Consider the following 24110-nt stretch of genomic DNA (forward strand, 5'->3'; position numbering starts at 1 on the left):
CACATCAGTGAAAGTTTGAGGAAAATTGGACAATCGATGCAAAAGTTATGAATTTTTAAAATTTCTGTTTTGGAACCGCAGGATGAGGAGACTACTACAGCTTGTGAGTCATATGCGTACAACAGTATAAAGAAAATATAAAGAAAATTCAACATATTTTCACTTTTTTCGCATAATAAAAGAGCACTTGACTTGCCTCTTTCTAAAGGCAGGGGGAATAATATTACCCATAACATTTGTCGGTAACGAGTCGGGGGAATGTGTACTTTTTTCATAAGATGAAATTTTGTGAAATTCTCTTTATATTTTCCTTATATTGTTGTACGCATGTGACATCTAAGTTTTTCACACACTGCAGTAGTCTTCTCATCCAGCGGTTACTGCACAAAAACTTCAAAAATTCATAACTTTTGAACGGATTGTCCGATTTTCCTCAAACTTTCAATGATGTGTTCTATAATATTGCTGCATTCTCTCAATCCTTATGTTTATGAAGGTGAACTTGTCCTTTAAGTTGGTGGAAAACAGTTAATTCTGAGTGTACCGTCGGAAACGAAACCGAAACAACCAAAACAGAAAGAGAAACAGAAACATGAAGCCCAATGGCATGCAAAATACCAAATCAGACATGAACTTCAACAAACATGAGTCTCTACCCAGATTCATGTACACTGAACATAATCCTTGTAGTTGTCTGTTAAAAAAAAGAGAATCAAACATTATTAATGTGCATGGCTCAAAAGACTCTGCGAACAGCCAGTTGGGCTCTTCCTTCTTTTGGACTATGGAGCAGACCAGGGAGATCTTTATGGGGTAGCTTTAGCCAATCCCCGTGTGGTAACCATTTTCAGAATTTGAGGCGTGCTTTCCCCTTGCCGGAAAACCGCAAGACGTGAGTGCGGAGCGAGCTGGATCAAGGTCAAACAGGTAGCTGTAATTCAGATAGAAACGCAGACCACTGGCAGCAGACTGTACTCTTTCCCTACAGGCTCGACTGTGTGTGTGTGTGTGTGTGTGTGTGTGTGTGTGTGTGGTGATGGATGCCGATTTGCAGTGTCACGCTCCCTGTTCGTAATTCGGTCGAGATGTGGCTGCAGCACAATTTAGTCTCTTTAGAGAAGCACATTTTGAGGGCATCAACTGCTGCCTCCTCATAAACGAGTCAAGTGACCTATCTTCATCTCTGATGATGGCTCTCATTTCCCTTCTCAGTAAAAAAACAAAACAAAAAAACAAAAAAGGACATTAGCTGCAGGTTGCTCTCAACATATGAGAATTTGGACAGCAATGTTATCACCAAGACTGCATTCATTAAACTTCATCGTTTGAACCAACAGTAGTCTATGTTTGTCTCCATGTTGTCTGGATGAACTCTAAAAGGTGATGTATGCTTTGATATGTGCATAAATAACTTGATCAATGCATAGCTTTAAAAAAAATCCAAATGACATCACTTTGCCATAATGTTGTTTGGCAAAATCTACATGTTCAAATGAAAGTTAATACTAGACAACTTGAAACAAAAACTGTTGCTATGGACAGTAACTAGACAGTAACAAATTGGTGACACTTATTTTTTCAAACCTATTAAAGACATGTCTTGGCCAGCTCAAAAGGACTTCATTAATGCAATCAAAGTTACAAAGGGCATTTGAAAGAAATGATTCTGTCAGCATCACATAGGCCTACAATGTAACTGGCAGAGTGGATGAACATGTTTAACAGCATTCAGAAACAGTCAGCTATCCTGTTTTATAATTGACATATAATATTCACACGGAGTTGCACAAATGATGAGCATGTATGTAAAGATGCAGTCATATGCTCCTGGTTGAGAACAAAAGATCTCTCCTTCACATCTCATTTCCCTTCACAGACGACATTTATGGCTATGGGAACGTGTGCCCTCGCTTTGTATGCCAGTCTCCTGAGCCTTTGTATGGCATGTTTGCAGCCAGTACTTGCATTCTTTCAGCCATAAATTGTCCTATTCATAATTCATCTCGTTACTACTGCATGAGCATCCAGTGGCGGCGGGGACGAAGACAAGTCAGCCGCGATGCAGAATGCATGCATGCAGGCAGGCAAGAACTCTCTGCCCCCTCCGATCTAATGAGCTTGTCTTCTATCGCATCTGCCCTGCCTTCAACTCCGCATCCTCCTCTCCCTCCCTACCACCCCCCCCCCACCCTCCATTCCCCATCCCCTCCCCCTTCCCCCCCCCCCCCCAGCTCCCGTTTTATAATTAACAGGAGAGCACACGCCCTGCAAATGCACAGAAATTATGAATACCTGATGCAATTATACTGCACGGCCGACAAAGCATGAATATTGCCAGGAAGACACAAACCCAGTCGTGGGACGCATTAGATAGTGATCACTTTGAGAGCGCCTCACCTAGAAACCAATGCCGTGCCCCTCCCCTATACACTCTGGGGTGGGGCCATGGAGTGGGTTTACTCATACACCAATGACAATATCACTGGTCCTACCCTGGAAGTGGAAAGTGTGTGTAAGGGGGGGGGGGGGAAGAATGAAGGGGCACTGTGTAAAAGCTCAAGGAAACTATAGTTACCAATACTGAAAGTTACTGTAAAACAAGAAACATTCAGTAAATGAAACTATCACGAGTTGTAGGCAACGGCCCTTCATGTAGCATGAAACTTTCACGAATTGCCTACCATGAAAAATTACGACTATATACTAAATGTGTAAACGAAAACTTTAAGGTGCATTTTACTTTTCATGAATTTTTGCTCCTTGCAAAATTTGTGAAAGTTTGACACATATGAAAATTTCTGGTTTTATAGTATTTTGTTCAACATAATTTCCAGTGTGTTTATACATGAAAAGTAGGTACATGTAGAAAGTGTACTGTATCTCATTCAAGGAGGATGTTATTTAAATGGGAACAGTCAAAGAGAGCAACAGGTACTTTCAAAGTCTAAGCAAACTGATAATCTTATATGCAAAATTTTGAGAGTGTCCCTTGGCCACTACCACAATTCAGGGACATCTCCTTGTAACTCAGCACCCACATGATCATGACATCACAACCACAGCTTTCCTATCTGTGTACCAAGTGCTGCTATTTTCACAACAGTTTTATACTTGAAATGGTACAAACTTTGTATTTCTTTGGGGGATTTTTCCTTACATCTACTCGACATACAGTGAATAGGGCAACTCACATTCTCACACAGCCTATGGGATGGAAAAGACCATATTCTGCCTGCAAATGGATAAAATTTTTTTTGCGGTTTTTTTTATCACTCATTTTCATGTTTCACAATGGGAATTAAGGATACACGGTTTGTATGTATGCTTACTTTTCACGCACACTGCCAGGCAGATTATTATCTTGAATCACATCTACAGTATAGAAGAATTGGATACTTGAGAGAGTACTGTACATTGTTTGAAGCACATCTGTGAGACCAAAGGATCACACCAGTCAGGGATTAGGTGCAATAATCAAGTGTGGAAATTTCATGGTAGTCTATACATCACTGCCAACATCTCAGCATCACACGGAAAAGTCATTTGTGACATCCATACTGCCCTCTAGGACCAATGACTCATATCGTTTGCAGGAAATTCAACATCTGATTACAACTCAGAGCGGCAGCAACATTATTTTCTTCCGAATATCCTATAAATAAATTTCCTCTCAGACAAGGGCAATAACTAGAACATGGTGTTCTTGTATATCTCCAGTCAAATCAAGCTGGAAATATCCCTCAGACAAGATATTACATATTTATTATTTCGCTCATGAAAAGAAACAAAACTGCAGAATTACGCATGAAGTATCATTAACCTGTTGAGGACGAGTCCTGAGCATACTCGGGCAGGTGTCTATGGGAAATGTGTGTTGTAGCAAAATATTAAAGTTTGTCCTCAACAGGTTAACATACAAAAGAAAAGAGGACCAAGATGATAATGAAGCAACTTCAAAGCCATCTTGAATGTATAGTATTTTTATATCAAAATCTAGTTGTAACCTGATATTACAGTCAAACCTGTCTTTGCGAGCACCTGTCTACAGTGGCCACCTGCTGTATACGACCACTAAAACCAATTCCCTCTGAGAGAAACAGAATGTTAAAGAACCTATCTATAGCAGCCACCTGTCTATAATAGCCACATTTTTTTTTTTGTCTCCCTTGGGTGGCCGCTACAGACAGGTTTGACTGCACATGTGATTTAAAAGTCGTACCGTATATTCATATTGCAAATGTCATGAAATTTTTGCATGATTGGAGAATAATGTCTCCCAATATCGTACTGTAAAAGTAGATATTTTCGTGTGACTAATTTTTCGTGTTTGGCCGGGTCGGAAGAGTTTCGCGTGTTTTTAATTCCGCGGAATCAAGACATCACGCCCAGGCACATATGGCAAGCAAAAATATTCACGTGCTTTTATTTTCGTGCTAGTTTCTGGTTGCGCGAAATGCGCGAAAATTTGAACACCGCGAAAATTTCCACTTTTACAGTATATGAAATCTTACAGTAATTCACCACAAAGTTAAAAAAAAAACAACAACAACTAATCCCATGTCACTAGGGAATAAGATCTACTTTGAACTGAGAAGGGATTTTTTTTTTCAGGATCCGAATAAATTCACAGGATATATTCTCCCTCTATCACAAAGAAGTTTCCAGTTTTATCATTCTGAGGAAAGGTCTGAATTACCTACCTTTACAATAAACCAGCTTATGATAGGAATCTAATTTTCAGGGTTGCAAAATAAACACACAAACTTTTATTCTGGACCTTGCAGGGCATGGAAGGAAATTTTGTATAAATCAATGTATGTCTGTTCCTTGTTTAAAATATTGATGAACATCCTTCGTTGCATCATACATGTGTTTTGTATCTATCTCGGTAAGGAAAAAAAAAAGTCTGAGGACTACAGTATTTTTGTAACTTCTACACCTGGACAGGAAAAGGCAGCTAGGTTGTACAGAACTGAACTTGAATACTGTATTTTATGCATAACACAACTATTGCATAAATCATTATCATACATGATGAATGAATGTTTCAAAATGTTGACTCAGGCAAGGTGGTATGGGTTTGAAATATCCAGAAACATTTTTCAGCTGTAACTATATTTAAGAAGACACTGCAATTACAAAAGAAAAAAAGAAAAAACCTTTCAACAAGGCCATAGGAAGGATTAGAGTGATCACAAACCTTTGTAATTTTTTATCGACAACTGCGTAATTACTCAGTCTAGGTCCTATAGCCTACAGTCCAGATGCTAGGCTGGGGTCATCTCAGCTCTTGCAGTCTTTTTGATTTCATACAACAGCTTCTCGATGGACACATCTTTGACCTTAAAATCCCTGCATTTTTTTTTTTACCCTAAAATCTGTTATGTCATGTTTTGGTTTTTTTTGTTTTTTTTTTAAAGTATTTTGGATATTACAATCTTTTCCACGATTGGCTGACTGTCCTCACTAGTGGCAGCAGCTGCTCTCTCCATTTCATCTCCTTAGGAAAAAGAAAAAGACAAAGAAAACAACCTCCTCCAGGGTTGTAATTAGCAGACCCAACACCGCATAAAATGTCAGTCAGCTGACAAATGAGGCCTATGGAAAGAAATTACGCTGGACAAAATGACCTCTCCTTCTTGGCCAGGCCTATAAATCTCTCAAGCCAAGACAGTAATAATCTCACTAACTTTCTTGTAAAAGCAACTAAAACAATGTCACAAACTATCACTGATGTTGCTATTACTGTTTACAGAGACTCCAACTCTCCCGTTTTCGACGGGAGATCTCCCGCCGAAAGCCCATTTTTGCAGAATCTCCCATTCTCCCACTGGAGATTTGATTTCTCACGCCCTGGCTCTGTGTCTCGCGGTGGAAAGGATTTCTTACTTATTGCTATCGTATGTTGAAAAAATTAGCCTTAGATAGCACCAGAGAACATCTAGAACCATAGGAACTTCGCGCTTCGCACACATCAACTTGGAGTCTCCCATTTACTAGGGGTTTCGGGCGGGAGATTCTCCCGATCAGAAGGTGCTTGGGGTTGGAGTCTCTGTGTTTATACCATACATTTTCGTAGTTTGGTTCTTGTTTTTTTGCAAATTTTGCAAGTTGCGGACGTGCTATTCACAAATTTTACAACAGGCGAAAGTATCAACTTTGACCATGACGTGAATGCAACATGCATGCTTATATTTCTCTGTCCATTGCTGTACTCCACAATCGTGAATTCAACCACTTGCGAGCTTGTTGCAAAGTCCCAATTTGCAAAAAATTAGACTCGCTAATTATGTGGCATATTCGATATTTGATTGGCTTGCCGGCTATCAATCTAGCACGTCCCTAAGGCTTTTGAATTGTTACTACATTACCATGTCAAATATACACACTGTTATGAAAGACTAGCTTTATACTCCTGACAGGAAGTTACATATATTCCTGTACACAATGACATGAAAGACAAGGAGCAGAGAAATTGGGTCAATCACACATTACAAAGCAATCAGCTGAGTTGCATACTATGCTACATTGCAGAGAAACACAGCTACGATGGCATCAAGCCATGTATTATACGAGTACATATACATTCAAACCTGTCTATAGTGACCACGGTCTATAGTGACCACTGTCTACAGTGGCCACCTGTCTACAGTCTACCCAGTAACAAGCATTCAAAAGTATGTGTTTTGATTAAATATGTTTAAGTGAGCACTATAATCCAGTTTCCACGAATGAGCTGTGTGCTATGTTAGGAAAATGCTGATATCATGGTAAACTGGTCTACTACACGAGCCAGCTATACAATAATGGGGAAAGGAAAACTCTTTTGAGATACAAATCACTATTTATGTGCTAGAAAACTCTCCACTGAGTGCAAGAGGATATTGAATGAATGAATGAATGAATGAATGAGTACACAAGTGTGGTCAAGATAAGAATGTCACTTAAGGAGACAAATTACTTTTCCCTACAGACTTATCTCTACAAAGCAGAAATAAATATGTCCTGGTTTTCCGCCAGTATACATCCGTAAGAACACGTTTTGAAAAGAAAAAGAATATCTTTGAAGTTTATTGTTTGATTTTGCTCGTCTGAATTACCATGAATATGTATTACCATGAATATGTCAGTTTTGAAGTGAATTTTTGTTTACAAGGCCAAATTGTCCTTTACTTTCTATTTCTCATGCTCTGCTTTAAATATATATATATATATCTTTTTAAATGGTCCTTGGTCTTTGTGTGCTTATAACTGTGAAGTCCTTGAAATGTTTTAGTAGCATGAACGGCATATGTAGGCCTGCATCCAAACTCAAACTTACAAATCAAAACTGAGTAGATATCATTCATGCATTGTACTAGTTACATGAAAAATAGCTTTATGGTCGCTGAAAATTGTGAGTACTGATGACTGGTCATGGAAATATCTATATCTTTTTTGGATGCACAAATTAGGAGGTAAATTATTCTCACAATATATCAGCGTAATCATTCTCCATTTGATATGTTACACAGAGCCAAAAATATTCACTACCTATATTTTATTCAAAATTGCTCCTTCCATGGGCTAAAGTACATCATCTTGATATATTCCAAGAAATTACATTTGAAAATGAAATTACTTTGATCTAACAATTCAAATATAAAATATTCTAATATGTAATATAAAGATACATCATTGTATAAATATCATGAAAAAATGGCATGAAAAGGTGTGGTCAAAATAAACCAGTTAATTGAAAATTGATTATGGGAATGTTTTGTAAAGATGAATTACATGATGTTGATTTCTTTATCATTTCTTATTATGCGGTAAGAAAAAAATGCTTATTAAAGGCCTGATTTCACGGTGCACGTGAACGATTTGCGAAGGACGCAAATGGCCAAATCCAGCATTTGTATTTTAGTCTGCAAAAGATCGCCAAACGAACGCGGAGGTTCGGAAGCGTCGTCAATTGCTTGTGGATGTCGTTTTTACTTCGGCAAGAATTTCAAACAAATTTGAAATTTTTTGCGAACCTTTTCCGCACACTTGGTCGGGATTTGCTCGTGATTTGTTCTTGAAAGTATCTTTAAAGCGTCGTCATATGCCCATGATCTTCGCAAGACATGCGTGATGTTCGGAAAATCTTCGTGAAACCTTTAACAGACCCCGAAACTTTGGAGAATGTCTCACGTATGTTTCACAAAATCTGCGAAGTTTTTCCGATCACTTAATGACGTAACCACAAACTGCATGTCTGGGGGATATATGACCTCTTTAAAGCTCTACGTTTTTTACAGATCAAAAACGTACAATACATCCACACATCATAAAACTATAGTAAAAAAATAAAAATAAAGACCAGCAAAGAGAACAAAATGTTTGATATACCCCCAAAAAATCACTGAATACACTTAATTCTAAAGTATGCCAAAATTACATTTGAAACAAGAGATTATGTGTGGGAGAAACTGCAAAAAATCAAATGATTTTCTAGTGGAGGTAGGTCCCCAGAAAAAGAAAAAAAAAACCAACTGTAGGCACACACAACACAGAAATGAAAGGGAAAGAAAGGAGAAATACAGGAAAGAGAAAAACTTCAACTCAAGACAGCTATCATCTCTCCTTGGAAACATTTCTCCCATGATTATCGAAAAAAATATATGTTGTTCGTATTTCCGTCGTGTGTTCTTCCTGTACGTAGCATGCTGTACCTTAGCAATGGTACATACGACAATTTCGTACACAAAGTTGTGAGAACTTCGTACAAATTGCGCAAGAATGGTTTTCAGCTTCATTGTCGGAACACATTCGGAGAAAAATTTTTCCGAATGTTGGATTTTGCCATTAGCGTCCTTTGCAAATCGTTCGCGTACTCCATGAAATAAGGCCTTTAGCAAGTGGCTCACAAGACTAGCTTTTTAAACAATTACATTTTTATCATCACTTAAAGCAATCAAATCTATCAGGTGCAAATGAATCTGATTATTTCGATATTTTTTTGCACAACAAAACAAGGTCCAACAGTCAGCTACATTGTTTTCACAAAGGGTAAATGATTAAAATCACATCTAAATTATGTCCATATTCGACTGTAGCATTTAACACCTTAACTTACAGTCTCAAATCCCAGTGTTATATTTCCTACATATTATAGTAAGTTGAGGAAGTCTCAATATTGCATACATGCAGATGCATTTCAACAACAAAACAAAAAAAGGTCAGACAAATGAAAAGGAAGAAGAAATATAGAGAGGGGTCTTACAGCTTGCTCGGGACTCTAGCTTTCATAAATGCCAAAAGCTGTGCATGAATAACCAATGGCCACTGCTTCCCGCATGACTTGTGTGCCTCTCATCACTGGTGATGCGGTGATGAGAGTGGTGGCGTGAACAAGATGTCCAATCCGCATAGGAGGAGGTAGAGGTTTTCCTGACTGGGATGGTGTACGAGGCTGTGCTCGCAGCATGGGCACTGGGCCCTTGCAAACGTACAATATACATGCATGTATGGGGTGTGTACATATGGTTTGTGTGTGTGTGTGGCCATATTGACAAAGCATTCTCCCGATGGAAGAGGAACACTGTAGCATACACTGCCTCTCACACACAGTACAACTCTGCATGGCTTGAGACGGTTGCCAGCCAACTAAACTGAGAGGAGTGCATATCTACAACCTCTCCTCACGACACTTGTAATAATCCTCATTTTCAAGGTTACACCATACAGGACATAGGGTCAATTGCCAGCCAAGAGGATGCCGTCTTTAATTAGTGCATGCAGAGATAGCATCCAGTTCTATTTAGAGATCAATTCTACTGTAAACTCTGACATACTCTCAGTCTTCAAAATTCCCAATATGGAGGCATGCACAAATTGTAATGACAAAAAAGAAGGTGAATTATAATTTAGGATGATACAACAATATGCACTGTAAAACAGAAATGAGAATGGTACTTAAATGATGTTGATAGCACTGCTGCTGATTATGATAATAATGACATTAAAAATAAAGATTCAGAACAATAATCATTATGATGGTAATGATCTATTAGACATAACGGATGACACTATGCAGGTATGCTTGAATTGCCTAGCGTGTATGCTCACTGCTTCACATTATCTGCTGTCTTCTGATGATACTTAATTACAAGGTGCTGCTTACATAGCTACATACGACAACTTAGAGAGGAATGAAATCCAAACATACATGTGGATTGCGTCAATGCAGCAATAATAGTAGAACACATCAGTGAAAGTTTCAGGAAAATTGGACAATCTGTTCAAAAGTAATTAATTTTTGAAATTTTGATGATTAGACCACTGGATCAGAAGACTATTACAGATCATGACTTCTGCACTAGATGATAAAGAAAACATAAAGAAAATTACACAAATTATTTCATATGAAAAATGCACATTCCCCAGACTTTATACTGACATAATGTCAATGGCAACATTATTACCTCTGCTTTCTGAAAGAGGTATATCTAGTGCTCATTCATTATGCTAGAAAAGTGGAAGTATGCTGAATTTTCTTCATATTTTCTTTATACACATATTTGTATCATAGTGAATTATGCGATGTCATGATCTGTGGTAGTCTTCTGATCCAGCGGTCTTGTTTTGAGGGCCTGGGATGGAAAGGTAAAGCAGTTTATCCTAAATGCCATTTACCTGCTGGATAGGAATGTGAGGAGTTATCTAATCCTGGAAGAGTTCAAATACATGACAGAAAAAAAAAGGTATCACTAAAACAACTTCATCAATGATTAAAGGGTGTGTACAGTTCTGGTCGAGGTGAAGATTTAGCTTTTAAGGTTTTGCGAGATATTAAGAAACCACTCTATGAGATGTCAAAGAGCATTCAGTTCTAGGGGTATCAAAAGTTTATTCGATGAAAATCGGGTTTGAAATGGCTGAGATATCCAAAAACAAGGTGAAACAAAGAGATCCTAATAAAGTTGTGGCATGTCGCCTTTTATTATTAGCACTTTTTTGGATATCTCAGCCATTTGAAAACCAATTTTCATCAAATAAACGATGAATCCTTCTTAAAATTACATGCTCTTTCATATTTCATAGGAGGCTTTTCATTATCTCACTTATGAATGTTCAAAACATGAATCCCTACCTCAACCAGTACTGTACAGTCCCTTTAATGGAATGACAGAAGGATGGATATAATACACAGCGTACAAAGACATTAAAAAAACAAACTCCAATATCACTTCTGGACCTTATAACAACTTGATTCATCACAAATTGAAATGCAATACAAGTTCAAAGGTATATGCAAACATTAGAAATAAAGAGCTGAACATGTGACATGCTGTGTAGTTCTCATTACTTTATATAGATTTCCGGAACATTAACAACAATATGTCTATGAACTTTTACATTTGCATGAAAATTACTTCTTTAATACGTTATCATGAAAATATAGTGTCTTTGAATTTCATTGCTTAGAGGGGATGGCTAGTAACTGATCAGTGGGAATCAGTGGGAATGCTGGGGTATGATTGTTCCAATCCTTGTGGGATTCATTTAAGAGTACATTATATACTATTGTTGTATGAAAATTATTTGCTTCAGAATGGTCTCATATTCAAGTAATGTGCAATTCAATGTTTCCAGATTAGCATGCCTGTACAGTGTCGGGGCGATCATTAACGGTCCGTTAATTATCGCCCCGTCACTCTACAGGCATGCTAACCTGGAAACATTAAACTGCACATTACTTGAATATGAGACCATTCTGAAGCAAATAATTTTCACACAACAATAGATATATAATGTACTCCTAAATGAATCCCACAAGGATTGGAACAATCATCCCCCAGCATTCCCACTGATTCCCACTGATCACTTACTAGCCATCCCCTTTAAAAGTATCACATACATTTGTATGCTGATGTAAATGTTTCTCTCTATTTGTATTTATGTCTTTTGTTGCACACCCATGGAAATTCCTATATTTTCTATAAAAAAAGAGTTACATTATTTTTTTACTAATTAAATGCTTTTTGATTCTACAATGGAGTAACTGCACAAAAGAACTGCAACCCTGTAAATTTATTGACGTCATGCATTTCCTGACCATAGTATTCACAGATCATATCCTGTAGTATAGTAACTGTACCCTCCAGCGGTGCTGTTTATCAGTGCACAAAGACGGATATGCTCAACCAAGCAAAACATGCAAATTTCTTTTCCTACTTTTGGTCAAGGTCAAAATGCAATGCAACTATTGAATGTACAAACACTCTATATGATTATTGTAAGAAGTTAAAAAAGAAAAGAAAATGGGCTTGCTAAACATGTGATGTGCTCAGCTGCTTATTACTTCAAAAAAGACAATTTGCTCATATACAGCATAAAAAGAAAAAAATCTCAAACATACCATGACTTCAGTAATTAGAGATTTGATAAGTTTTGCAATTCTTGTTACTTCAAAGAATAACTTTTTTTGGTACAATGTGTGATATGTCACACAGACAATAATTCACCTGAATGTGAGAATGGCTTGGAATAACAAAAAGTAACACAATATGAACATACTAGTAAGAAATCTGAGCAAAAATTAATGCAAATTATATGAAAAGACATAATTTGATTGCCAATAAATAACATCGCAATAAAGCCTCACTATTGAAAAAAAAATACAACCATGAAAATTAAAGTCTATAATGTAAGTAATCTAACATCTGAAGTTTTCAGAAATTGATTACTACTAGAATATGTTATCTTTCCTTGATTATAATAGAAAAAGATTCTTATCTAAAATATCTAATGTAAAGTCAGAAAAATTCACTGACTTGAAAATTTTACGAAGTGGAAAGCCAATGGTCTTTTTTCGCAGCAAGAAACTTTGCCAAGTGCCAAGCATGAGAAAGTAATGAGTATATGACATGAACTGGTTTAAGTAGAAAAAAACAACAACATTTGCATGCATTTTATTTTTGCAAATCTTGGCTCCTTGTGAAAGTCACAAAAGTATCATGCACGCAAAAATTTCTGGTTTTACAGTGTGCTGTACTTTATGCATGACTTCAATATGTACACTAATCAGAATCAAGGGCAAAAAAATAAATAAATAAAAATTCTTGTCCAAAATCTGTGCCAATGCTGATTTCATGAGCACAAAACATTTAAAGTGCAAGCACACTAAAGCATATCATGCAAGTTACAGTCACATGACCGCGATAGCTCTCTCATGGTTCCCATGGATTGTAGTACATGGCCATGACATTTATCACATTGGTGTTATTAGTTGAGATTTTCATAGATCTTTCACTTTCCCTCCAACCCTTCCATTTGAAATCTCCCTAGAGTGACCTTTAAACATCAACCTTGCAAAAGAAAAATGTTTAATCACATACAATCACTGAATGGGAAGGCCTTTTCATATAGTTTGTGTACTCTCAGTAATTGATGGATAAAAGGGTATACTTCATTCGATTAGTAAGGGCAAAAAGTTGGCAACACTTGGCATCAATGATATTTCTTGCTATAAGCAATTCTGTGAAGCACTGACCTACATATTGCATTGTTTTTTGAAGGAAATATTTTTATTTGGATGTGACATGATATTACATTGTACTTCCATGCTTGTCAATGTCCACATATGATATGAGTATGGATATTAACTGGAAAAATCCAAGGATGTACCACATGATATCACACATCTATGGATGCTATGTGTACATGTGTACAATGTTTCTCTAATTGGACAAACATATTAGGTATAATCAAAGTAATAACAGTACCCCACCCCCCCCCTTCTAGAGAAACAAAAGTTTTGCTGTGATACCTTTAAAAGCATTTCCTTCACACTCTTATCCATTTGTTGAATGGTGAGTCATGTCCATCATCCCCACATACAGGGGAGGAAAACCCTATTTACTTGTTCCTTGTTCGCCATGGCAACTGAAATATCCTGATAAACTTTGTTGCTGTGTTCCCGGCCTCGGGCAGATACAGACAGGTTTGAGTCATCTTTCTCTCATGTGCAAAACTAACAGGCTGGGTATATAACCTGTAAAATTTGAAACACCAAAGTAACTTTGCTTGATATGAATTACTGTGGAATAAATGACAACATTGGCTGTCAACATCACACTTATTTCATCAGCTACTGATGCATTTATGCAGAGGGTGCGTGTCCATTGCTACTGTCATATGGATACAATAGCTCTTGAGGCCATAAATAGCAGTTTGATACATTTTAGTCCATGACAAACATGTGACTTCCCTAACAGAACATTGATATATTGTAGGTAAGCTATGAATACAGAATTTTGTATAACTATACATGGTACATTTCAGTGTTTTTATTTATTGCAAATTTCATGAGTTGACCAATATTTGCTGAATACTCACAAAAAAAAAATATTGCCTCCTGCAAAAACAAGTGTCTCCCAAATAAAAAAAAAAAATGCTAACTTTCTCCTGAAAGTGATATTTCTTTCTCATTCATAAATGTGGTTCTCAATCACTAATTCAACCACTTGAAAAATTATACTAAAATTATTCGCAAAATGTACCGTCTAAACAGAATATTTCAGCTGAGGGGTTATTAATATCACAAAATGACAGGGATAGCAATATGATTTCCACAGCATCTCAAAGATATTATCTGAACAGTATTTCAAACTCATTTGGCAGGATTATTTTGTGATAGACCCTTCCCCTTCAACTGACATAGCCTACTGTCTAACCTAAGGGTTTCCAGCAAGTTTTTGTCTTCTTCTTACGGTTGGAGTACAGGTCACCATCTGCTGTGTTCGTACTAACTGACTGGTCAGGTGCATTTTGGGGTTGACCGCTTCATTGGGTATGCACCCTGCTCTTTGTAATGAATGAATGAAGCGGAATCCTTTACGTGGGCGGGTTGGGACTCTCTTACACACAGGACTTCCATTTTACAGTGTACGTCCAACTGAGGTGAGGGACATTGTTTTTGCCTCTGGCTGGAGGGGATGACATGATTACATATAGATGAATATGACTTCACAGCACTGTAACTTACAGTATGGTGGCCAATGAAACTGTGGGGCTTCCAAAGAAGAACAAAAGCACTTTCAATGGGTTATGCAATGAGCCAGGTGCGTTGCTATGTCAGAGCATAAATTATCTTTTGATAGGCAAACTTGAAGCCCCCAATTAGAAATTACCATTGAAAAAATATACCCAAACCGAATGGGTCTATAAGTAACACACTAACATTGCTAAGCAAGACTCGCTCTTGGATAGGAACATCCAACAACAACAATTTCTATTTGTTACTTTACAATATATTTTGTTGCTTGCTGAACTACATTGTATGTACAATAAACTAAAGCAAGCCGCCCATAATTCAACCATATAAACACCGCCAAACTTCCAATGCCACTTACATGTAGAAACCTATGCTTTTGTGTGAAGATGAACTTTGGCACGAGAGGTCGTACCTTGGTGCGGTATTTTATACAACACTACCAGATATAGAACTACATACAGCGTAGTGCAATCATATACTTACTTACTTACTTACTGCCCGTTATGCCACGGGCACGTAGGGCAGCATTGCCAGCAAGTACAATCATATGAATCAGTACAATAATCGATGCAGTCTGTATCTGCTCTGAATTTCATAGTACCTTGGTATTTCTTAAAGCTAAACTTTAAAGAAAGGAACAGAGATTTCTGAACATGCTGAATACTTCAAATCATTGGACTATGTCCAACCAGGTCATAGCTCATTATAGACGAACCTCTTTGATATTTTGTGTAGCATATGACTTGGGCTCACATTGCTCAACTCTTCTCAGCTCAGCTCCATGAGAATGTTGTGACTGCTCGATTGGCATGCCATGCCATGCCAGTCAATGAATACTTTGTGCATGCTTGGGTATCACCGTTCACAACCATGTAACCACACAGCATGAGCAACAATACTGGTCGGTGGCCAAAAATGCACCCTACATCAATTATCATACATTAATTTCCACGGAAAGAACAGAAACCTACAGTATAGGCTACAATGTACATACCTCTTGTTGACAGCTTTTTTGTGTTGATGATTTTTGCAGCAAATTCCAGGTCGGTGTTTTTCTTCACACAGCGCCGTACAACGCTGAAAGCTCCCCTGCGATACACACACAGACATGAGCGAAGCCGAAGCAAATTATTACGAGTGAGCACGCGTACGAAATGACTGGCTGTATTCAACATTCGGGTCTGATATTCCTACAAAATGGACAGTAGAGAAAACAATAATTTGCAGTGGATGTATAAGTGTCGAAATACTCACTTTCCAAGCTCATCTTTCAATTCATACTCGTCACTAAACCTCGTCGAAGAAGACTGACATCCTCTAGCCGCCATGTTGATCGGTCCAACTGCGTGTGATTGACAAGTCAGCCTCGTCGGAGTAGGCGGGGCAGTTCTATAACGGTGAACCGTAAGCAGCGTGTGTACGTGCAGGTAGTAAGCGGTTGCTGCTGCGCTGTGCAACGTGTGTGTAGTGCTTACATTCGGCGTGTATGATGAGTCGGGGTTACAGTGTATGCAGCTCTCTTTCAAACCTCTGTACTCGAGGTTTTTAGTTGCAACAAAATATGCAGATTTCAGATGTTTGCCCCGATAAATATTCACTCAGTCGTAAATATGAAAACTACAAAAACACGAAGAAAAAAATGTTGTGGCTGAAGTGGTTGCACATTAGAATGTCCTTATGTGATGCTCTTGAAAACTTTCGTTTGCGATACTGCACTCCTCTCAAAATTTATCGCAGTTCTCAAGTTTTCTACCTTACTCTTTTATTGATCTAATTCCACACGTCGGCATAAACAAAGAAAGGGGGAAATCCCGGGTATTTGCGTATCCGGTGTGCTCGTTTCGCTTTGTAATGTTCTTGTGGTTCAACGGGTTTTACCATCATTTCCCTAGTTTATATCGCCTGTCTGCGAAAAATATGCCTTGATGACAGATATTCCCGAGGGTCTAGACTAGTTCAGCTACCCCCGTTCTTAGCTTCTGATTGCTTTGTATTTATATGTGGATTTGTTTGTTGACTTGACCGCATTCACGTGTGGATGTTTTGCAATCTTACTGTTTACAAACTTCTCTTATTTTATATACATCGCGTATAACATACGCTAAATAGCGATCGTGAATTTTGATATACATGTACATGTATGAAGAAAAACGAAGCTAAAAAGCAATGTACATAACCGTGCAGTTCCCGGGTACAGTTGTGGCAAAAATGAAAGAAAATGCTCTTATTTTGTGTTTATTGATTGAACGTTCCGTAAATATACATGCAAATCCTCATAATGGGCGGAATTTCCTGGACAAATTTCAATAGGCCTTTCATAGATAAATAAACAAAAATACAGATACATCATACCTTGGTCAATATCAACATGAGTGCCTGTGTTTTGGGCAACGATATGACTTGAATGTGAGATTATTTCTCTTTTTACACCTTAGAAGGACTTTGGTATAAATCAATGTACTAAAACTACGTGATTAGGATATCATCCTTAGTTGAACCGGCACATTTCTTGACGACTAAGATTTTGTGTGGTTTTCCCTCACAATAAAACCACGTTCTTGCTTATGAAGAGGGAAAAAAGAAGGAAAGAATGAACGGTAAATAAAGAGGAAAACACCGGGTTTATCACATAAGGTAGCAATTGGCAATTGAGTGTTTGATTAATGAAAAGCCTGGTAATCAGGGACAGGGGGTAACGTCGTAACGTGTGGGCTACCTGCATGCAAGAGTTTGCTTTATCGCCAAGTTAAAAAAAAAAAAGTGGGAGCAGAAGATTTTCGTAACCTAAATTGTTCTGCATGATTGTGACTTTTCTACTCTCTGCGATAGCACTAAGAATAGCAACACGAACATTGCTGATCTCATGAGAGCCATATTCACTTCTTAGCAAACAATAAACCCGATAGCGGTTTCCCCGGTAACGTTTCCATATATTTTCTGAGATGATGCTTTTTAGTGTCAAATTTAATTGTGTCTACGAGGCACGGTTTAACTAGCCATGTCAGGTGACGATTTGCTCCACAAGGCAAACCAGGGTTTGGTTTCCTCCATGGGGTGGATCGGCCAATGATCCATGTTCATTGCGAAGTTTAGGCTTTTATCTATATAGCCCCAACTTTTCCACAGATTATCGAGACCCGACAAATAGAACCTGACGATGTCCCACTTCAATCAACTCGTATGTCACTTCCCTCTGCTGTATGGTAAGCACAAAAGCTTCAAACTTTTGGCTGGCAGGCGACGTGATTGGGCGGGATCATTATTGAACACTTGTCGTCTGGCGCGCCTGACATCAGTTCGCCAGAATTACGACGTCCGTTGTGACTGGCGCTGTTTTATTCAGCCATTGGTGTCGGTTACGCATCCTCCGTAAACACGGGAACGGCAAACTATATATATATACCCCTCATAATCAAATGGGTCATGGGAAGAGGAGGCGGAGGAGGGGAGGACAGGAGGAGGGGGTGGGTGTGAAATGGAAGAATTAGAAGAAGAAGAAGAAGAAGAAGAAGAAGAAGAAGAAGAAGAAGAAGAAGAAATTAAAAAAGAAGAAGACGAAGATGATGATTAGGGAAATTTGTTGTTGTTAGGGAAATTTGTTGTTGTTGTTGTTGTTGTTGTTTTTTGCAATTATATTTTTCTCCATGAGGGGACTGCATTCTACAAGCTCTGCTTTTTAGCAGTCCCCTCCATTTCCAGCAATATTGTTTATGCATTTACAGTGACGTAACAGTTATTTGTATCTCTGTTGATAATTTGCCTGTATTTTTTTTACAATGTTATTCTGTTCATGCATTGTGGTACTGATTTCATGACGTCTGTGTATATGAGCGTTTCTTTGTATTTCTTATTATTTGTTTGTTGGAAGTGAAATAAATCAACTTGAACTTGAACTTGATGATGAGGAAGTCGATGAGGAGGTGGAGGAGAAGAAGACGACGAAAAGGAGATCAAGAAGAAAAAAGAAGGAGAAAGAAGGAGCAGAAGATGAAGAAGAACAGGAGGAGGAGGCGACGAAGGGGGGGGGGTGTGGAATGGGGGTTCAAGAGGCACTATGTTTACAAGGGACAACGGAAAGGAAAATGGTGAAAAATCAGACGATTTTTCCCAATTTTACATTCGTTGCAGTCTTGATGAACAAGACATTGTTTTGTACTTCTATTATGTAAGATAATTACAAGCTCTCAAGATTGTTAAACAATCCATCCCATTCCTCCCCTCTAAATTTGTTGTAACATTAAAGACATGACTATCCCCTGTCTCGATTAAACAAGTGAACGCACAAAAGTTCTTTGATTGCGCATTTAACAACTTTACAACATAAGCATATAGAGCTACAATATACATGCTTCTTTTATAATAATCATATTGTATAGCCTCTTTTCCATTATGGCCCCTACCCAGCCTCGTGACCTGATTGTAGAATAGATCCCTTGATCTCAAATAACTCGTTATCATTCTGCGGTCACTGTCTGGTCACGGGAAGGGTGTCTCTATGCAACCACAGAATGTAACCACACACAAACAAAAAAATGACCACAACGTCTATGCCCTATACATCAGTTCATGGTCAGATGTACCGCCTTATAGATACCCATAAACATATAATAATAGTGACGTTGGCTCAGTTTTGGGGTTGTTGCTGATCAAGAAATGTCATGATCAAACAAAATGATTAAAGAGAGAGAGAAAAAAAGGGCATCAGTAATAACACCAAGGTTACTTTACATTTGTATCTTGACAAACACAACACAGTCGATGGTCATCATCAACCCTTTGCGTACCATGTCAATATTCTCGTCCATCATAGGCATGTGTGTGTGCAATCTGTGCAAATCTGTCTATTGGCAGAGAAAGGGTTAATGTTTGAGATACCCGAACGGTAAAGTACTGAATGAATTATGTGCAATGGCAGAGAGTTGAGACATGATGAACTATTCGGAGAGTGGTGACTATTATAGCATATAAACAGAAATGAAAGGGCGCCCATGCATGCCTTTCAGATTGTGCCATAAATTACAGTTACCGTGGCAATAAATTCAGTTCTGTCATCTATTTGCTTGGTATACATGATCACTTACAAGGCAACTACGTACAATATTAGTTGCAATTAGCACACACCAAATTAATGAATAAAATTATTGTTTAAAATGATGCCAAAATAATTTCTTCTTCTTCTTCTTCTTCTTCTTCTTCTACTTCTTCTTTTTCTCCTTCCGTGTTTATAGTACAGTCCACAGTAGGTGCATCATTGTACTAGTGCATCGGCAGGCTATCGTGCATATATTTTTACAGTGCCGTTATAGTACTATAAATTACATTGTGCAAATTTTTGTTAATGGTTGCCAAGAGTTAGATTTGTTGTGCCATCTTTTTGAAAAGTTCAAGAGAGTTTACGGCATCCGGTGGGAGAATATTCCACTATCGGAATGGGCTAGAGTATTTGGTGTGAAAAATATTTACCTAATTACATCGTCCTGTATCCAACTTTCTTTGCCACGCACCACTACACATCGACTGTGAAGTTCGATTCGCACGGGAACAACCAATGATACTCTTATGATAATTGATGTAACATTGTAAAGGGATAATTTACCATTTGCAAATGAAACCAAAACCCAACTGTAGTGCTTCAAAATAGTTCTAAAATGTAAGTTAGGGATAGAAACAACCAATGTAAAAATATCAATCAGTATAATCAATGTTAAGTTGTTGTTGTTTTTTTAACGTTTCCTACACTATGTATAAAATGTTGTATTTTGTAATTGTATGGTTTTTACTTCACGGACTCACAGAAGAACAACCATTGGCTGAAGTGAGTGACCCGTGGTGAAATAAAATAAATTCAACTCAACTCAAACTCAACTCAAGTATTGTTAACTACACAAGATGTTAACAATGTTGATAAAATTGTTTCTAGACTAAACGTCAACAGGTGTGATTTATTGAGAAAAAGGGGTGATATCTCTTGATAATAAATGTTAGGCTTTCGATTTTTTTTTAATATGTTAGAAAGTTTTGTGAAACAACTGACCTATCAATACACATCCTGCATCGAATGCGATAACTCCCAATGGTATAGACTGAGCCTTTAACTCGATATTGCGACCTCAACGGTAAAAAGCCGTATAATCTGATGCAATGCACTCCGATTAATAGCGGCTCGCCAAATTCAAGCTTTAATTGACCTCTTCGCTTTTTTTTTTTTTGTTGTTGTCTGTATTGATTTTCCTTCTCTACCCCTCCTTCAATTATATATATATACATATATATATATATATATATATATATATATATATATATATATATATATATATATATATTTCTTCTACTGAATCGTTAACTATATATATATATACATATATATATATATCAGGGCTCGACACTAACTTTATTTTTCGGTGGCCCGATGGGGCCACCAAAATCATCAATTTCAAATTTTTGGTGGCCCGAGAGAAAAATTTGGTGGCCCGAAAAAAAAAAACATTGATAAAAGTCCATTTTTTAAAAAATAAGTCGCACACTCACTGCATGTATATTTATGCATTTCCGGCGCAAAAAGTTACGAATTTATTGACACACTTTTAAAAAAATTTTGGTGGCCCGAGGTGGGCCACCAAATTTGCCCTTTTCTGAAATTTGGTGGCCCGACTTTCATTTTTGGTGGCCCCGGGCCACCGGGCCTATGTGCTTATCTATCCATCTATCTATTTATCTATCTACTTCATCAAACTGTATGCATCTATTTGTCACACCTTGCTTCATTCTCTTTATACATTGTATATCCAGCCATCACACATCCAGATATAACAATCTGCACTGTCAAGTAACTCTATTGTTCTGCCGCATTTCTGAGACTTGTTAAATCCTGGACTGCAGACAAACATATTAGCATGATTGGAAACAGAACAGAAACAAGTTGAAGCAAAAAGAAAGAGAGGGGAAGATCCAGAACAACTTGGGATGGCAAGGTACATGTTGGGTTAACGACAGTGTCTTGAGCACGTCATGAGCATGATAAGCTCGAAACGACTTCAGTAATCAAAATGTCAACACTTAATACCCATGAATGTTCCTCCGTGGGCTAATGTTTGGATATAAATATTTGCCATGGCAGCTTTGTAAACTCAAGCCATTTCACGATCTTTGACAATGATAATTTATGATATATATAGTAAACATGGAGATTACTATGATTATTAGAAAATATAACTGATACATCCTTGCATAAGTGCAGTATTACATCGAATATCATATCCCTGAATTAATTCTTGATAATGATTTTTGTTTATGTTCATATTCAGTCCCCTTGTTTTTATTATGTCGCTGTCTGCCTTTATAGCTGATCAAATATCATTGTTACAAAGTCAATTTCGTATATTATTCTTTATTGCAAAAATAATGATAAAATGAACGCAAGATTCGGCATCTATACTGTTGAATGGTCAAAGTTAAAGATTTTTATGTACCGTGCATGGTCCGGAAACAATATTCTTATGATAATCATTTTGAGAGGTTACAAGTTGAAAACAGTAATGGACAAAATCATACGCATGATAACCATAAATCCCATTCAACTCTATGGTGAAAGAGGGATTATTTACCCCAGGTGAAGTTGTTCACTTGCCAAATATTTCTTGATCTTTTTGTTTCAAGCACATAAATTTCAAAATTATTCTAGCAGTAAGAGTGCAACCCTGAAAGACTGACAGCATCACTTTAAGCAACGCGTTTAACATTGGCTTAATATTAATGGTCAAATTAAAAATGTCACGCTTTATTGCTGTCATGTCATTTGGGAATGAAACTATGGTAGTATAACCCATCGAACGAGTACAGTATATTGACAGAGTCTTACATTGAAATTTATGTTTATCCACAAGATGCGACCTTTTTATTAACCGGAAATCAAAATTAATGTGACGAACAAAATATTACATCCGCCATCTAGAATGCACAACAATATGAACTATTTTGAATAATGAATTTTGTATTATTGTCTTCCACCATCTTATTCACCTTTAATCTCGTTATCATGACAATACACAAAAATCCAAATACCAGCAATCACTGCTAGAATAAACACACAGAGCTTAAAATTCCGGACCAGTTAAAAGTATAAAGGGCTGAAAGGAATTGAAGAGCGCATTGATTTTACAAGAAAAAAAAATGATCAAAATTGGATGCAGATAAGGGAAGTTATGACTTTGCGAAGTTTCGCTATGAAGTTTCGCAAAACTGAAATACATTCTTTTGTATTTTGTGTGTATGTGTGCGTGTGTGTGTGTGTGTGTGTGTATGTGTGTGTGTGTTATACACAGTCAGTGGAAACTTGGAAGTGATGCGATCATCAGCATACTTGAAATATTTATATCAACTGCTCGAGAATTGCGCTGCCTTCTCTTTTAATTTGATTTCGATAAAATCTTCGTCGTTTTGTTTGCAGGAGTTGTATATACCCTTTCTTTAGAGATTACCTTTTAATTGACACCTATATAAATGTGGCTGCATGATAACAGAATACGGTAGAATCATCTCGCACGGGCGAAAGAGGGCGCTAAACCATAAAATTTCGGAAGTTCACAAGTCGTATTTTTTACTGCAACATCATGAGAAGCGTGCATATCTACGTAATACTTACAGAAAGGTTACTTAGCTATATGCATGCTGTTCTAAATGTTGCAATTGACAATAACATCAGAGACATTTAACTTGGAAGAGAGAAATTCCTATAACTGAGAGTGCAAAGGCATTCCCTGTCGAAGTTCACTTTGTTAGATAATGTAAAACCAAACAGAACAGAATGGTAATATTTTGATTAAAATCGTATACATTTAATCAGGAAAGCTAAGGGATTATACAAAGTTCACACGTGTTGCAACTACATGCATCTGCAATTAGTTGAGTTGGATTAGTTGATTCATGAAGTCATGGGTGATGTTCGTTATTCGGAAGGTTCGTAAATCCGAAAATGAAATAAGATTTTTTTCTTCAGAAACACATAATACCGTATGACCATTAATCCGAACATTTTGTGGCGTTATTCCGAAGGCATCTTTATACCGAAGTTTTGTTAGTCCGAATATGA

The 24110-nt window shown here is 37.4% G+C and overlaps 1 protein-coding gene across 9 annotated transcripts in view; it reads right to left on the reverse strand.

Moving 5' to 3' along the window:
• The window catches only part of LOC139738680 (calcium/calmodulin-dependent protein kinase type II subunit alpha-like), a 194448-nt gene extending 177766 nt beyond the window's left edge, over positions 1–16682 (reverse strand). For 3 of the 9 annotated variants that reach the window (XM_071649307.1, XM_071649304.1, XM_071649303.1), the window contains exons 1-2: positions 16277–16682; positions 16017–16111 (exon numbers count right to left, since the gene is read on the reverse strand). In XM_071649307.1, the coding sequence (XP_071505408.1) occupies positions 16017–16111; positions 16277–16350 (169 nt within the window). In that variant the 5' untranslated portion in view covers positions 16351–16682. The remainder of the gene's footprint in view (positions 1–16016; positions 16112–16276) is intronic. The other 6 variants (XM_071649306.1, XM_071649305.1, XM_071649310.1 and 3 more) reach the window with 4 other exon arrangements.
• Between the last annotated feature and the right edge of the window lie 7428 nt (positions 16683–24110).

Source organism: Diadema antillarum, unplaced genomic scaffold (assembly GCF_040938485.1).
Source record: "Diadema antillarum isolate AM-2024a unplaced genomic scaffold, OU_Dant_1.0 seq00000764_RagTag, whole genome shotgun sequence".
In the NCBI taxonomy this organism is placed as follows: Eukaryota; Metazoa; Echinodermata; class Echinoidea; order Diadematoida; family Diadematidae; genus Diadema; species Diadema antillarum.